This window comes from Canis aureus, chromosome 4, assembly GCF_053574225.1.
Source record: "Canis aureus isolate CA01 chromosome 4, VMU_Caureus_v.1.0, whole genome shotgun sequence".
In the NCBI taxonomy this organism is placed as follows: Eukaryota; Metazoa; Chordata; class Mammalia; order Carnivora; family Canidae; genus Canis; species Canis aureus.
The window spans coordinates 7041412-7058402 of NC_135614.1; the positions used below are offsets into that span (position 1 = coordinate 7041412).

At 47.8% G+C, this 16991-nt stretch overlaps 1 protein-coding gene and 1 long non-coding RNA gene across 16 annotated transcripts in view; both read right to left on the bottom strand.

The window, feature by feature from the left end:
• SLC35F3 (solute carrier family 35 member F3) overlaps positions 1-16991 on the bottom strand; it is a 462095-nt gene that overhangs the window by 185395 nt on the left and 259709 nt on the right. The window contains exon 1 of one of the 11 annotated variants that reach the window (XM_077894471.1): positions 7776-8079. The exons of 8 other annotated variants lie outside the window; for them this stretch is intronic. Coding sequence is in view for 2 of the 3 variants with exons in the window: in XM_077894470.1 (XP_077750596.1) it covers positions 7776-7851 (76 nt within the window). In the remaining variant the exon portion in view is untranslated. Of the gene's footprint in view, positions 1-7775; positions 8080-16991 lie in introns of those variants that run through there. 2 more of the 11 variants (XM_077894470.1, XM_077894472.1) reach the window with 2 other exon arrangements.
• LOC144312122 (uncharacterized) lies at positions 8461-16732 on the bottom strand. 5 transcript variants are annotated; one of them, XR_013377559.1, is made up of 5 exons: positions 16661-16732; positions 15204-15263; positions 14616-14845; positions 9082-9340; positions 8461-8643 (listed from the first exon to the last, which is right to left on the bottom strand). It is a non-coding gene; the product is annotated as an uncharacterized LOC144312122 (long non-coding RNA). The 5 variants fall into 5 exon arrangements; XR_013377562.1 differs by lacking the exon at positions 16661-16732 and adding an exon at positions 16113-16653; XR_013377563.1 differs by lacking the exon at positions 16661-16732 and adding an exon at positions 16106-16653.

Sequence of the window (16991 nt, forward strand, 5' to 3'; positions counted from 1 at the left end):
GGCGTGTACACAGCCTCAGGCAAATGTGACATGTGAGAAAATGACTGGCTACAGGTAAGCTTTAAATAAAGCTGTGTGTGCCCTGGGGAAGGAAAAGTCGATGTCTGCCTTGGGAGGGAAGCAAGGGGTGTGTTTCCGCCAGTTTTGATCTGTGTGCCCTGCCAGGCATGGCCTGTGCAGCTCCCAGGAACCTTGCCATCTGGGACACAGTGCCTCCATACGCACAGCAGGTACTCACAAACTGGTGATATTGTGAGCTACCAATGACCCACACACAAACACGGGTAAATACACACCAATCCCCATTGCTGAGGTTCTTCCTGGGTTAGAGGATTCCTTGGACTTGTGTGTGAACTGGAGTTCAGGCTGGTTCAGGCTGGTGGGGCTCACAGGGAAAGCCACCGTTTCCAGGAAGACTGCAGCTCTGCAGGAAGGAAGGGGAGTGCCCTGGGGCCTTCTCCCCTGGCAGATAGGGGGACAACAGGGCCGTATTTTAACTGATGGCATGGATGCTTATTCAGTTAATCTGGAAGAATGAAGCACTGTTTTCTGAACCAACTTCTCAGCAGGGTCAGACACAGGCAGGACAAATGTGCTCCAACGAGGATGAATGTGGTATCGGCCTTAAGATATGAAACTCCTCATCCTAAGCTTTATCTTCTACCTTCTGCAGCAACTGAGGCTGATGTCACTCAGCTAATCCCCAGGCCAGGAGGCTTTTCTACGAAAACACTCAGGCCTGCCCTGGGCAGTACTTGGAAGTTGCAGCTTCTCTCTGAGGTCTTCCAATACCTTTTTTTTTTTTTTTTTTTTTTTTGCACCACCCTATCACTTGGGAGTCCTCTCTGGGGGCCATCAGATGCCTGCTGCTGAAGAATCACGGCAAGTTGTACTCACATAGCTGGGTTTGCCTCCCCATGTTCAAATGCAAAGTCACCTCTGAAAGTATGTGCATCTGCATGGATGTGCTCGCGCACGCACATACATGCACACATGCACTGGGCACGGGGAAATACACATACAGGCCAAATTTCTTATTTGTCCCGGGTTTCTTTTTCTCAGAGCTCTGCACTCTGAGGATAGCCAGTGAAGGGTTTTAATCAGATAAACCCATCTCTGTTAATGAGTAAGCTGCTTAATAGACTCAGAGTATTTCCTGTGAAAGAGCCGATGGAAGATCTATTCTAATCTCCTATCTTTTCGGAGAAGAGAAGGCAGGGCTCCAAGAGGTGAGGCGACATGTCTGGTATATTAATTAGCAAGTGGGGGAACAGGAAAGGAAAGGTCAGGCTCCTGACCCTCGCCCAGCGTTCTTCCCCCGCACATCTTCTCCCAAGTCACACAGTGTCTTAACCAGTGAAAACGCATCCCTCGCCAAAAAAGCTTTTAAGAATTACATTTCTTCTTGGCTCTTCCAATGCAGCTTTCCTGAACCTGTTCCCACCTCTGCAGGCCTTCAGTCCTCATCCAGGATTTTGGGCAGATGGTTCCACTTCCTACGTTACAAAGATCAAAGCCGTCAGGTCCCTGACTTCCCTCCCCCACCATGTCCACATTTCTCTGAGTCTTCATCCATCATTTTCTTATTCTCCTTTTCAAAGCCAACCACCCCCTTCTCTAGTCTTAGGCATCCCCCCTACCCCTCCGATGCCCCTTACCCTCTCCCCTTCCTAGCACACTGCTGAGTCAACCACCCTTCTCTCAGGGCAGCCTCACACCTGGGCTGGAATCTGCTTCCTCTGGTTTGCTGCAATGCCTGCTTTCTCAAAACTCTGAAGCCGTAGAGGTGCTCTCACTTCCAAACACTTTAACCAGCTATCCACAACTGCTGCTCCTCTCCCTCACCCAGCACTCACCCTTTGCCCTTTGGCTTGCAGACCAGCACCCACTTAAAATGGTTTCTGCAGGAGCACCTGGGTGGCTTGGTGGTTGAGTGTCTGCCTTTGGTTCAGGTCATGATCCCAGGGCCCTAGGATCGAGTCCTACATTGGGTTCCCTGCAGGGAGCCTACTTCTCCCTCTGTCTATGTCTCTGCCTCTCTCTCTCTCTGTGTCTCTCATGAATGGATAAATAAAATCTTAAAAAAAAAAAATGGTTTCTGCAAAACCGCTCTCCTTGGCTGGATTTGACACCACATCCCACTCCCCTCTTTCTTGGCTTTCTTCCCGTGGTTTCTATGCTGCCATATGATGTGGGTCCTCTGGTTCTGCCTATCAGACTTCTTTCCTGCCTGCCCTGTTTTCCGGGTCACCTGCGGCTGTCAGGAAGCTGCGGCTGCCCGTTGGCTTCCACAGAGCCATCTCTCATGGCATCAGTCACTTGGCCTTCACCACCTCTTCCTCCACCTCTTGGCCTGCTCCACAGGGGCACCTGAAGCCACTGCCCAAGGCTCTGGCTCAGCCTATCTAAGTCTGACTTCCAGTGTCTCCCTCACCGATGTGCTTCCCCTCCTACCCTTGTGGTTACAGTTGCTGTTAATGGCAACTCTGTTCCCTGAGCTTAACCTTTAGAGCTGTCTTTGTTGGCTCCCTTTCCAGGCTCCAACTGCAACTCTATCTGGGAGACACTTTGGTCTTTTTGATTCTATCCTAAACATCCTTTATTAAAAGAATATTTATTGTGACAGTTGAAAGAGACTTTATGACCCATTTGGAACACGGCAGCTAGAGAAGACTGTCCAATTTTCCCAGACTTTGATGGAGTCTCTCCCCACTTCTATGGCCTGCTTCAGTCTACTCTCCCAAGCCCAGCATTTAGGAGGCCTGCGAACCCTGGCCCCTTCCCTCATCCCCCAACTTCTGCAGATAATGGGAGTTCAGGCCCCAGCAGACGGCTGGCAGGTTGCCCTTTCCGGCTCTGCACCTGTGTCCATGGGCTGCCTCTGCCAGGCATGCATAGTTCCCGCCCACGACATTGAGGGCACAGGAAAACCTCTAGCACACCACCCTGATCATGTGGAAGTCCCATTCCAAAGAACATATAGCCATCACCAGGATCTTGGTGGTAAGGAGGATGCTGAGGCCACATCCAGGCTTAGTAGGAAAGATGGTCGTTTGATGATGTCTTTTTGGCAAAACAGAGGGGAATGGTGGCAAGGGAGCTACATAGTGGCCATCTGTGTCCCAGCCAGAAGTGAGCTCGCCCTCTGCTGAAACACACCATTTATTTTACAACCCTTTCACGGAATTAAAAAAAAAAAAAAGATTCCAACATGTAATTGTTATTTGTATGCATTTGTGACATTTCTCACCTTTTGGAAGCTCTGTTGAGTCAAAGATTATTATTTACTCCCCCGGGCATCTTCAATAATACCTGGTTCATCCTCAGTAATATCTGAGTAGGTAACATATTTGTTCAACATGTAAGTGACTTTTGCTATTGAGGTTTCAGGTCTAGGACAATCCAACCTGGGAAACATTTTTGGGTACAGGAACACTCTGGCAGCATATTTTTCAAGATTCCTCTCCGATTGGACTAACAGGCCTCGTCTCCACTTACACAATAATGGAGCATCCCAGGATGACAGCCCTACCCCATTAATAGAAACAAAGCAGTCACACCTCTACCGGAGGTGGCTGAGAGAGGCCAACTGGCCCAGGAGCAGAGGTCCTAAGAATATCAACAGCAGGGAGCCATGGGGATGAGCCCACAAAACAGTGAGCCCCCGGGCGATCCAGACTTCTACATCATATTGAAGTGGGGGAGCTTCAGTGAGCAAACTTCCTCAGCACTTGCAAAGTGCCAGAAGCAGATGTACTTCTCATTGCTCCTCAAATGGAATGCAGTTGTACAATGGTGTTGCAACATTTCAGAGCCAGGTAGATACGGATACGAAGCCACTTGCTGACCTTGCATGAATGATCTCTCCGACACTCAGCTTCCTTGTCCGTAAATTGGGGTGCTTATCCTTCCTTTGGGAGAAATAGCAATAGGGTAGCAATCTCCCCAAACAAAGTGCCTGCAACATGGTAGGCTCATCAGCAGAAAAGATTATTCTCATAGGTAGAGGGACTATCTTGTCACGCTCATTTCCATATGCGAGAACACATTCCCGCTGAGCTTCAATCACTCGCCAAAGTTGCCAAAGTTACGTGGCTCAGCATGAGAGGCGGGCACTAAACCTGGTCTATCTCATTGCAAAGCCCTCATTCTTCCCATCTTACTACCTGCTGCCTGCCTCTTGGGGAAATGTATCGTACTATGTTCAACTACTGATTCCTACTGAATGTGACTGCATTGAACGTGGATTAGCTGGTGGTGAACATAGATGATCCCTCAACTAGAGATGTGTTACTGATCGATATTCAGTGTCTGAGTCCGATGGGAAGGAGAGGAAAAAGATATGAGAACAAGATATACTGTAAGATGGGACAGATGCCATCAACCTGGCTGGAAACCACTTTTCAAGACTCAAGCCCTAACTGGGGCCCAGCTGCTCTCTCCTCATGCTTCCTGGCCAAGCCTGTGCATACACCATTCCTTCTGCCTGAAACAGCCTTCCCGCCCTTCTGTGCCTAACAAGTTTTCTCACTTCAATTACAACACTTCTACCTCAGAAAGCTTCCTTCTCAAAGAGGCCTCCTCCTCTTCAGGAAAGTCTTCTCCTGGAGAATGCCCCCTCCTCAGATAGGCTTCCTCCTCAGACAGACCTCCTGCTCAGGAAATTCTTCTACTTAAGAAGGCCTCCTCAGACAGGCCTCCTCCTGCTCACAAGGTCTTCTCCTCAAAAAGGCCTCCTCCTCAGACAGGCCTCCTCTTTAGGAAAGTCTTTCTCTTCAAGGAGGCCTCCTTCTCAGATAGTCCTCCTGCTCAGGAAAGTCTTCACCTCAAGAAGGCCTCCTTCTCAGGAGGGCCTCCTCACATTACTCAATTATCAGTATCCCTGTGACACTCTACTCTTACCTTTGAACCGGAACTTACTGTCTTATACGAGAAAATACATCTGTCTGAATGTCTCTTATTTTATAGACTAAAACTTCCTTAAGGGAACGAAGCTAATGTCCATCTTTGTAATTCTAGGGCCTTGCTAAATAGACAAGGGACATGAAGTAGGATGGAGTAAGGTTGGATGAGGTATTTGTTGAGTAAATGTAGTCATCTTGTCCATTTTTCTGTGTTGAAGTTCAACTAAGTACTGCATTTTCTATTTTGGTTTTATACGTATTGCATGCTGGTGCCTTCTTGCCTCCCCATAGAAGACGCACTCCAAAACCTAATAAATCTTCCTTGTTGGCTGTGTTCTGTCACTGTAGCCTGTCTGCCATCCACACAGAAACAGCTACAGTGTGGGGACCACCTTGCCCTGTGCATCCAAGGCAAAACAAAATGATTCAGCACTTCCACAGCAAGCACACGAGATGCAAATGTTTCAGAAAATAGACCAAAATCCAAACTGAACAAAAACATCAAGGAAAGAAAAAAAAAACAGGCAGAGAAAAAAGTGCTACACATGTGCCCAGGCATACCAAGGGCAGGTTTTATCAGGCCCTGAACTGAAGACCTCTGCTGACATACACTTAGGGATCCCATACAAAACAGGAACTGGGGGCCTTCTAGTTTCACTGAGACTATGTAGATGCTTCTAGATACCATCCCCACACATGTACTCCTTGAGAACAGCAAGAAGGTATTTGTCGAAGGCGCAAGACAATCTGTGACAGGAGGACTGCTTAATTTATTAAGCATTTACTGTGTGCCAGAGAGGTGCTGGGTATTATCACCTCTCCTACCTCAGTGCATTCCCAAAAGTCAGCTGAGGTAGGTTGTTACTTTTGTTTTACCAGGGCTCAAACTACGTGATGGAGGCTCAGCATTTATGGTTTACACAAGTCCAATTGTACAGGAAGAAGAGCACAATCTTGATCCCCGATCTGTCTGATTCTCTGTCCACTAACCACACACATGTGCGTGCACCTGTTGGTTAAGAAAACCCAGTCCATGGCTTGCTAACCTTGTCAGCGTGGACAGGAATCTCAAAGCTCACCTGACAGCAGCCCTAAGGGAACCGGGGAAGGTATCTCCATTTTTATTCCCTGAAGTGAACCTGGATCTGGAATGTCACTCACTGCCTCCTGCAGCACCTCTGGGGGTCACGGCACCCAGCCTGGGTGACCTCACCATCTGTGTCCAGCCTAACTCCAAGTGCAGCTCAGACCCATCCTGCACAATGGGCTGGGGATGACCAGGAGTGGCACTGCTGGTGGAGAGCAGCCTGACTTGCCTTACTTAGAAGGTGGAGGTGGGGTGACTTCCCACAAAGTCCCCAAGAGTGAGTAGACAATGCCACCTCCCCTAAGGGAAATACATATCTACCCCTTCTCCCCCTTAGATGTCCAGATGGACATCTGGATGCTATCCTTGAGAAGACTTGGAAGTGCCAAGCCCCTTAGGAAAGTTGGCACATGCACTAAATTCAGGTGTAAGTGACAGATACCAAGTCTCTCCTGAGATTGGGATGGGGGAGGGGAAGAGACAGCTACATGAAGGGGGAAAATATCAACCTTCTATACACAGAAAATGATGAAAAGAGTAAGTAGTGCAGAATAATGTTCTGAAAGGCATGGGTTTGGGATCAGAGAGCCTAGGATCCCCGTTTCACCACCTATTAGTGATAGGTCTTGGACAAGTCAATCCAAGCTTTCCGGGTGTCACAGTCCTCATGTGCAGGATGGGGTAATGGTACCAGTATGGCTCCTGGCAGACCTCAGTGGATGGGTTGCATGTGGAGCACACAACTGTCCTGCTAGCTTCTATCTTGTTCTTATTGGTTCTGTCTCACTGTAAAAATAGGCGCTTGCAAGGGGATACAGGTCTGGGCTGTAGGCTGTAGTCCCAGAGCACGGCAGAAGCCGGGCTTTCCCTTACACACTGGTTGCCCTGGGCTCTGTAAGTTCAGGGTAAGAGGGTCTGGAATGGAGGGGGTCTGCCTTCCTCTCCCCACTGGCTGGTGGCCCCTTCCCAGCCCTGGCTTGGCCAAACTGGCCAGCTCTACAGAGACTGGTCATTCCACCTCCTGTTAGAAGCAGTTCAGGACTAAGAGTGCTCTGTCTCTGCAAACCCCCTGCACCCCCTTCAGAAAGGAAGGTCTCCTTTACTACCACAGAATGACAGCTGTGTCTGAGTGTCTGTGTCTTTCCCCTGAGTCCCAGAAAGGACCTGTTTACAGGCTGTTGGTGGCTTCTCGCTCACCTGCTCGCCGGCCCATTCCCAGGTTGCTGGGCAGTCACATTGCTGGTGGGCTGCTAGGCTTGAGGGGCAGGAGAGAGGACCCGGCCTCCGGCAGTATCTCCTGCCCCCACCAGAGGAGCAATACCTCTGGTCTGCCTGGGGGGTGGGGGTGCGATTGGAGGGGTTGCTTCAAACCCAGGGGATTCAAGTGGTGTGTGTGTGTGTGTGTGCACGACTGTGCATGTGTGGTGGGGGTGCTGGAGAGCACTGGGTAGTGTCTGCAAGACCCCTCCTCGGGCCCCAGCTGGCAGGTGCCTCAGGACAGGATGGGCAGGAGCCCAGGCCACCGCTGCCACTGTTGCTGCCAGATGCGCTAGGGGCCGCGCAGGAAGGGGCCAGCCCTGTGTCCCGACAGCACGGGGACAGCCCGGCCCGGGAGCTACGGAGCTGTCCACCCCCCCAGCCCCCGGAGGCAGCATGGGGCGCTGCACTGCGGGCGGCTGTTCCTGGGGAGCGAGCGCACCCACGGCCGGGCAGCCCTTGCAGGGTGGCGGCCCCCCGCCGGGCGCAGAGACCTCTAGCCAGCCCCCGCCGCCCCGGGCCGTTACCTTCCACTTTGGTGAGGGTAAGGACCGGACTGTTGCAGGCGCTGAGCGGGGCCACCCGGGCCGAGTGCTTCTTCATGATGAGCCGTCCGCCTGCAGGAGCGCCGCCGCGATCGCCTACATCCTGGGGCCGGCCGGGCGCGCCTGTCGGGTCGGTCCCGGCGGCCTCGGCCGCGGAAGAGCGCGAGCGGCCGGGCGCTCAGGCCCTGCCCCCGGGCTGCCGGCCCGGCTCCCGTCGCCGCGGCTCACTGCGGCCGCCCCTCCGAGCGCATCTTCCCGGCCGCGCAGCCACTCCGCACGCACGCCCACAGCCTCCTGCTCGGCGGCGGCTGCCAACTCCAACGTCACGTACAAAGTGCGCTCCCCACGCCCACCCCCGGGCTCACCTGCTCCGCCCCCCGCCCCGGCCGCCCAGCCCCGCAGCCCCGCAGCCCCGCAGCCCCGCAGCCCCGCAGCCCCGGGCCCTCCTCCCTCCTGGCCCGCCCCCGGCCCCGGCCCCCGGCCCCGGTCAGCTCGGCCCGACACCACACCCCCAGCCCAGGGGAGGGGACAGCGGAGAACTTAGCCCCGGTGTCCCAGGGGGTTAAAAAGCAAGGTCTGGCTTCGGTTTGAGAGCTGACTCTTCCTGCACCAAGTCCTGAACTGGTTTACAGGAAGAAGTCAGAAGAAAAGCAAAGCTTCCCGTGACTTGCGTTCCACTTTTTTGAAAGAGTTGGGGAGCACATTATTTTGTCTGGCTTCAGTGGACAACGATTTGGGGGGAGGGGGGCGGAGGAGATGCAGAGTCCATACAGCAATGTGGCAACAAGAAAACCAAGGCTTGAGATTTCTGTTCCTGCCTCCACTGCCTGGTCCAGCAAGATCCAGCTCCCTGGAGGTGGAGAAAATGTCATTTCTGCCCAGCTCCCAGGTACAGCCTCAGCGCCAGTCTGGCACTTCCTCTGTAGGCACTAGTCTCAGTGCTCCCACCCAGACCCAACGGCAAGCTACTGGCCAATGATGTGTGCTAGAAAACCAATGACATCCCTATTGCATCACTGGCCGGAGTGATCCTTAAATGACCAAGTCCCAGGGCGTTTACCCAATGATAATGCTTCGTTAAAGGTGCCCTGCCACCACCCTGCAGGTAGGATGCACAGGGCTTGTGCAGTCCCAGAAGTCTACAAGGCTTTATGGACATATTACTCAGACCTGCCCAGACATCAGTTTGGGTCCCAGCCTCCTCTGGGAAACTGAAGATTCAGTGGTCATTCAAGATGGGTTTTGTTTTTGTTACATCCTTACCCAGTTTGAGAAACTTCCACTCTACCTGGTTTCCTGTCTCAAAGTTGATTTTCTATTGTACAATGCGATTCTCAACCCCCAGAAGGGTAATCAGTGGAGTGGTAGAGGCAGAGAGTGACAGTAGAGCAATAGGTTCTGGTGACATCCACCGGCATCCCCCTAGGTGCCTGGCAGGAGTGGCAAGTTGGCTTGTTATTACTTGCCCTCTTGAACATCCACGATGAACAGAATGGCCCCTGGTTTCTGAAAGGCCAGGGCTTCTCAAAGTTGCTTCCTCTTCATCACTGTAGCCAAGGGAAGGATGTTAGGGTCCCTTCAGAGCCCTCTAGTGGTAGCCTCTACATTATCTGCCTCTCTCAAGGAACTTGTCCCAAGACCCCTAGAAACGACACTTTAAATCAAGAAGCTATTCCCTTCTTTGTAAAAAAAAAAATTTTTTTTTAATAAAAAAAATAAAGCCTAGCGAAAAGAATTTCATCTTATATAAAGAGGACCTTTGTAATACACCATATTTCACCAAGTTCATCAATCAACATTTATTATATAAACAGTAACTAAAACAGATACCACAGAGAACAATACCTATTTGCTGAGTACTTAGTATGCATCAAGTTCCATGTTGATTTATTCTATAGAAGTCATTTGATTATTCACTTAACAAAGGTCTGTGAGATCCTGGTTACCTTGTTTTATAGATGGGGAACCTGAGGCTAAGAGGAGTCATATAAAATGTCCCAGGTCATAGACTGAGTAACTGGCCAACCAGGGATTCAAATCCCAGCCTGAATGAATCAAAAAACCGAACTCACTAAATACACTTACAAAAGCCTGCCATGCAATTCTCTTATGTTATAGATGCAAAATGCAAACATCCCACTTACCTATTCCAGTTCAGGTGGGAGATACCAGTCAAATAATCCATAATCCATTTCCTTTCACTTGAACATGGTTTTGATTGATTTCATCATGCTCTTGTACCTCCTAGAGTCTGAGTCTCCCCAGCACTTCAATTTTTAGCCTATGTGCTGCCAAAGCAAACACTCCCAGCACTTCAAATTACCTGTCCACATTCTACTGGGAAACTCACAACAAAAGTGCCCAATAAATATTTGTCTTTTTTTTAATATACCTGCTTTCCATTTATTGCAACGTCATGTGTAAGTTAAATAGATGATTAAATATTGTTAAATACTCCTGTCATTGACTTCACTCTTTAAGTAATTATACCTCAACCCATTTCCCCCTACAGGACACCCCAGAACGTTCTGATACCTGAGAGGACATCACCTCCTTGTGTCTGTCAACTTCTGCTTATCAAAGAGGAGGTACTTATTGTTATCTCAACTTCCTCTCCTTAATTTTAAGAACTGAATGCTGTTTTTTGTTTTCTTCTTTTTTTTTTTTAAAGATTTTATTTATTTATTTATTTATGAGAGACACACAGAGAGAGGCAGAGACATAGGCAGATGGAGAAGCAGGCTCTCTGCGGGGAACTTGATGCAGCACTCTATCCTAGGACCCCAGGATCACACCCTGAGCCAAAAGCAGATGCGTAAGCACTGAGCCACCCAGCTGTTCCTGTTTCTTGTCCTCTACACTCAACTCAATCAGCTCACACTTACTGTTTCAGCCAAAAAAATCTCCCCTTCCCCCCCCCACCAATATTCCCTATAGTCCTTTTTAAAACAGGAGTTCCCGCTGTTTAACCATATGAGAAGTGATACTTTCAGTGTACACCTTTGTTGGGAGTGAGTGTGATGAAGCTGCATAGTTAAAAACTCACATAAAGAAAATTACTCTAGAATGTTAACTGTGTGCTGGAATATGATCAGACACCAGTATTTTGAGAATTCCAATAATTTAAAACACTATGTTAGAGTGAGGCTACCCTAATCTAACTCAGGAATACCTAGAAAATCACAGAAGTTCCTCACTTAAAAACTCAAATCTCAAATTACACACACAAAAAACGTTGCTAATAATTCTTTCAATAAAGACAGAGACATGAGGGTACCTGGGTGGCTCAGTAGTTGAGCATCTGTCTTTGGCTCAGGTCATGATCCCAGAGTCCCGGGATCAAGTCCCATAACAGGCTCCCTGTGGGGAGACTGTCTTTCCCTCTGCTTATGTCTCTGCCTCTGTCTCGGTGTCTCTCATGAATAAGTAAATAAATAAATAAATAAATAAATAAATAATCTTAAAGAAAGAGAGAGAGATGATCCCTACATATCAATGGAAACAACCCTGTATATGTAGTAGGCAAGAGGACGGTTCACTTGACCCTGTTCCTTTTTGGAGAATGTTGGTGGGCTAGTAACTGAATGATGTCATTTGGTAGATACTTGTCTAGGAATTTATCTGAAAAGAGGAACTGGGGTGACTTTTTCAAGGTCATATTCATTAATGTCATCTTCTTAAAAGGTATGGTACAATGGTTTGCTCATCAAATATGGCATTTCTCAGCTGTACATGACATGGTATCTGCTGTGATAGAAGAATGTTCTTTGTCACTAACCCCTCCCTTTCGTTTCTTTTTCTCTTTTCATCGATGACATTGGGGAGGTAGGATATTTAATGGCAATTTGTGGCATTTTGGTATAGCAGGCTCTAAAGAGTTGGTGGGTTTTGTGTTCTTAAAGCATTATGGTCCAAACACTGAAGCAAGTTCACTGAATACATACAGAGAGTAATAAGCCTATGATGCAGAACTTACATACCATGAGTATGAGTGTTATATTCCCTGACCTGCCCACAACAGCCTCTCTGCCTGCCCCCCACTTCCCACTCACAAACCAAAGAGTAAGGAAGTGAAAGAGGAGTCCCAGATAAGAAAGAAGACAAATCAGTCAGTTTCTTGTATGACCAAGAGGCTACATTTAAATTGCAACTTCAGGTGGGGGCCTCATCATGGCCCTTTAGGAAGAGAGAGGCAGACAACCCAGGGATGAATCATCAGAAGTGGGTAGCTCTAAGGCTTTGGCTGATTCCTCAAGTTCTGGAGGCTTACGACTTTTCTTTCTGGTACTGGGCTCCCAGGCCTGGCTCTATATTCAGGCTCTAGCTTCCCTAAATAATTTATGTTGCCCAAACAACCTGTTCTGGTCTTCTTGGACTGAGTCATACTTCTGCTGTCCATGGTGATCATTGGCCTATCCTTTCTTCTGTAATGTATGTGAGTATCTACAGACACGCTGCACTATTCCAAAAAGGTATCCACCCAATCCCCTTGGTGGAGTTAAGTAATACTCATAATTCTCTTGAGTCCAAGAGACATGAAAAAGCCCTGAATAACAGCCAACAACAGCTTGAGTTTGAGCTCCAGCTCTGCCAAAAAGAGTGGCCAACATTGAGGGGTCAGCCTATTCTGGCCTCAGTTTCCCAGCTTGGGCACAAGACAGACCTCATTCGTAGTTTTCAAACTGTTTTTCATGGTCTCTGTGCAAGTCAATTCTACTTTTATATGTTGGGGTTCCATGTTAGATTTAGTTTATAAAAAAGTTATCACTGTAAAAAAGAACGTTTTGAAAATCATTGACTGACCAATCTCTCAGGTCTCATTTGGCTTTAAAATTTGAAGTGTGTGAAATTATCTTCCAAGATAAGACAGTTATCACTGCTTCCAAAGATCTTAAAAGAATCGTATCCTTCAATGAATATTTAGTTAAGTAGACTCTTGCTTTAAGTGGTTTTCTCACTTTTTTGACATAGTCAGAAATAAATTTATCTTTGTTAAAATGCATAGAGTTTCACACTAACGAGGATGAATTTTACTGTTTGTAGATTATATATCAATTTAAAAATTGGCAAAAATATTTTGTATATATATAAACACATATATAACTGATTTGAATATTTAATAAATACTACCCTTATCATGCATGAACTCTTCTATTCTATTCTATTCTATTCTATTCTATTCTATTCATTCCATTCCATTCCAATTTATCTTGTTCTGTTCTTTCATTGCAAAGAAAAAAAATGCAGATTGTAATCAAGTAAGTTGGTTTTAGTATGATCCACTTGTGGGGCATAATGCATGTGGTTTGAAGAATACAATTAAAAATTACATTCTTTTTAAGTTATGTGGAGAACTTTACTTCTTCAAAATAAATAATAAAAAATTTAAAACTCAGCTAAGGTTTTCAACAGTCAGAAAACAGACCACTTCAATTAATTTACTCTGAAATATTAACACTATTTGATAGTCCTTCACAGTATTAAATAGTAAGAATAACAAATTATTTTTGTGGTTACCAATGTTTAAAAATAATCACTTAAAGTAGTTCCAGGAACCAGAAATGGAGTTTTACCCAAAAAAATCAGTCTGTAGCATTAGAAGCTTTCAAGTAGAGCATGCATTGGCATTTCCAATAGAACAGAAGATCTAATGATCGAGGAAATTAACTCCATGCATTGGGCAGCTCATTCCCCTGATCTGGCAGGAATAATTGATAACTTTTTTTTCAATAACTCCATGTGTAAGTTCAGGGAAACAAGAACCATTAGATCACTTGGTCTTGGTGGCCTTTCCCATCTTCACATGTTCCTTCTTCAGCATTGTGCATCACCAGGACAAGCTCAGGCTCATCAGTGTCCCACTAGGATTCTTCCTCTTTTGCTAGAAAGAAATGTCAAGATTGCTTTTGCAGACACCCCTCCAGGCACCTCCATGACTGCTCCATGGTGACCAGACAACAGCTAATGGCCATTCTGAGCCCAGAGTCAGGATCATGATGAACAAAAAGACAGGCACAGAGATGGAAATGGGATGTCTCTTCACTTCCTTTGTCTATCCTAGTCAGAAGCCTGTCCTGTGTCCAGTGGCAGACACCACAGGGTGGCCCTATGCAGGATCAGGCCTTGGCATGGTGGAATGGTGGGAGCTGAGAAAGGGCAGCTGCCTGAGAGAGCAGCAGGGCTAGGTAGGACACCAGGGGTAGGCTGGGGCTCCCATTCCTGTGATCTTCAGAGACCTACCTAGATGCCAACACAGATAATCAATATAGAGAAACTACATGATGTCTGGTCCCCAGAAGTTACTCAAGAAATGATCATTCTCTTCCACTTTGGGAAATGAACAGGCTAGCTTCCACAGATCCCTTCCAACACTGTGGATCAGTAGGCAAAGGGGGAGCGGCTTAATCAATGGTTTCATCTGGGCAAGTTGTTTAATCTCTCTCTGCTCAACATTTTATCCTTACAATGGAGATAATAGTATCGGGTACCCTCCAGCATTGTTGCAAAGACTAGAATAAGTAACACATGTAACCTAAACAGAAGCGCACCTGGCAGAAAGGCAGCACTCAGAACACAGAGTCATTATTTCCAGACTCTCCCACTAGGTTCTTTAATGGGGATGGGCTCTGGTTTGTTGCATTTCAGATGCTAAGCACCATACACAGCTTACAAAGCAAGTGCTTGAGACTTGAAGCTTCAAAGGGAGGGAGGAAAAGAGGGAGGAAGCAAGCAAGCAAGCAAGGGGCATGTTCATAGAACCTGGAATTCTGGAGTTTTCTAGAATTGTGTGCTTCAACTGCTTCCCAGACTATCCCTTTGTACCTGCATGGGAACAGCAGTGACAAAGCCAAGCTTGTCAACTCCATTCTGCTCAAGGCTTTCTGCCCCTCGCTGGCTTCATCCCAGAGGAAGTGCTCTGGAGACCAGGACACTGGACTCAAGGTGAGGAGAGAGATCTGATGCTATTTAGTTCAGAAATAGCTGCTTGCTGTGTTCCGGATGATTCATCGACCACAGCTGGACTCCAGTCTGATTCCTCTGCTCTTTCTCCTCTGTGGAGTGGGAATTAGAATACTGACCTACATCGGATCCTTGTCAATGCCAGCAACAGACTCCCTTGGCTAGTATTTGTTTCCAAGGGTGAATCAAGGGGATTGGCCATCAGACTGGCTTGAAAATGAGAAAGATGTATAGGTTTGGGAAGGCGCCTGCTCTACACTTTAGTTCCTAAGCACAGGACAGGCCAGGATCAGCAGGCAAGGATCATGTTCACGGAGGACAAGAGGTTCCAAGTTAGGCAGATAGGGTTTCAGAAGTCCTGATCTCTGGGAGCAAGGCCTCCTTTGGAGTCAGGGAGCTCTTTGCACTTCTCTGAAGGCAGTGATCACCTCTGTCCTGCCCTAGAGTTACCTGTGTACTTGCTTCAGCTTCTTGCTGGCCTGTAAGCACTGTCAGTTCAGGACTTTGCCCCTGGAATATAAATAATAGTGAAAGGGAATAGAAGAGAAGGGAGGAAGAAAGGGGTAGGAAATATCAGAAAGGGAGACAGAACATGAAGACTTCTAACTCTGGGAAACAAACTAAGGGTGATGGAAGGGGAGGAGGGCGGGGGGTGGGGGTGAATGGGTAACGGGCACTGAGGGAGGCACTTGACGGGATGAGCACTGGGTGTTATTCTGTATGATGGCAAATTGAACACCAATAAAAAATAAATTTATTATTAAAAAGAAAAAAAAAAAGACTTTGCCCCTGAACAGGGCCTCAAAAAGCACTGCTGAATGATGGATGGATGGATGGATGGATGGATGGATGGATGGATGGATGGAGGAATGAATGAATGAATGAAAATCACTAAGGCAGAAAGAAGCAGGAACTTGCCAGTGGCACAAGTGGACAAGAAGCTGAATCCAGAGAAGCAGATTCAGCAGGTCTGTGGGGGCAAGTACTGTCAGGATCAGCTTCCTGAACTAGCCCTGGAATCAGCCCCTTCAGGAGTTAGGAAAGTCTTGCCCATCTGTTGGAGCTCTAGGCAGCACAAACCCTGTCTGGGTACCCCACTCTTCACAGTGACCCTGATCCCCATGGGTTCTTTCCTCCTCGTAGAATCTGGCTATTGTCCTTCATTCCCCAGGTAGGCTGGATCTAGGAAATAGCTGGGTCCTCATGATGCCAGGCCTGGCTTTGCTTTTCTGTGTAATCTAAAACCACCAGAAGCCTCCAAGGACCATGGAGACTGTGTAATGTGTTTTCTTGTAGGGGTGTGTGGGGTGGTTACACAGTGTCACACAGGTGCCTGAAAATTCTTAACATACCTCTTACCTTCCACATCTTCCTAGACCCAGAAGCTTCTTTATGCCTCCCCATCCACAGGATACCCTCATCTTCTCCTTCCTCTACCCTGTATGGCTCACAGAGTCCAGGTTCCAGGCTCATTGTCCTTCTGGTCACTCAGAACCTCCTACAAAGTGTCTTCTGCTGATGTGGACTAGAAGGAAAGCCTTCTGGCATTCCAGTGACTAAAGCTTCCTTCCTGCCAGACTTGTTTCCCTGAATCTTGGTTGGGGCTTACTTTGCCCCTACAGGGGACTATCCTTAGCATACTGGTGCACTCTGCTTCCCTAGTCCCAAGAACAGACCAACTTGCCCACATTTGTGGGTCTGGTTCTTGGCTAAACTACTGTCATCAGAAGCCCTCAGGCACTGCCTCTGGCTTCTGGCTGTTTCCTGCTACCACGGGCTGTCTTCAGAGAAAGCTGGGACCCTGGCAGAGGCCAGCAAGAGTGTGATGGCAGGAGGCCTGGTGCCAGCTGCCCCCTAGACTCACCCTCAGCCACCACTTCACTGAAAGCCTTCAATTAAGTGCTTACCCTCTGCTCCCAAGGGGTGCTTCTTGCTCAGGGACAATGACCAGCAACATTCCATGTGGGACATACTGAGACTATGACCTCACAGCACAGCTGACCAAGTCCCCATATAACTCTCTGGGAACTCACTGGGTGAGAGTAAACATTCTGCACGTCAGGGGTTACCAGATGACCCTGTTGGCCAAAAAAATACAAAACGCTCCTGAGAAACGATTGTGTCTTCCTAAAAATAAGCCTTGAGAATTCTCACTCTTCTTCCTTGTGTTGCACAAGACATTAGTTGAGCTACACTGGGCATGTGTAGGCACGGGTGTTCATAGGAAATTGCAGTACT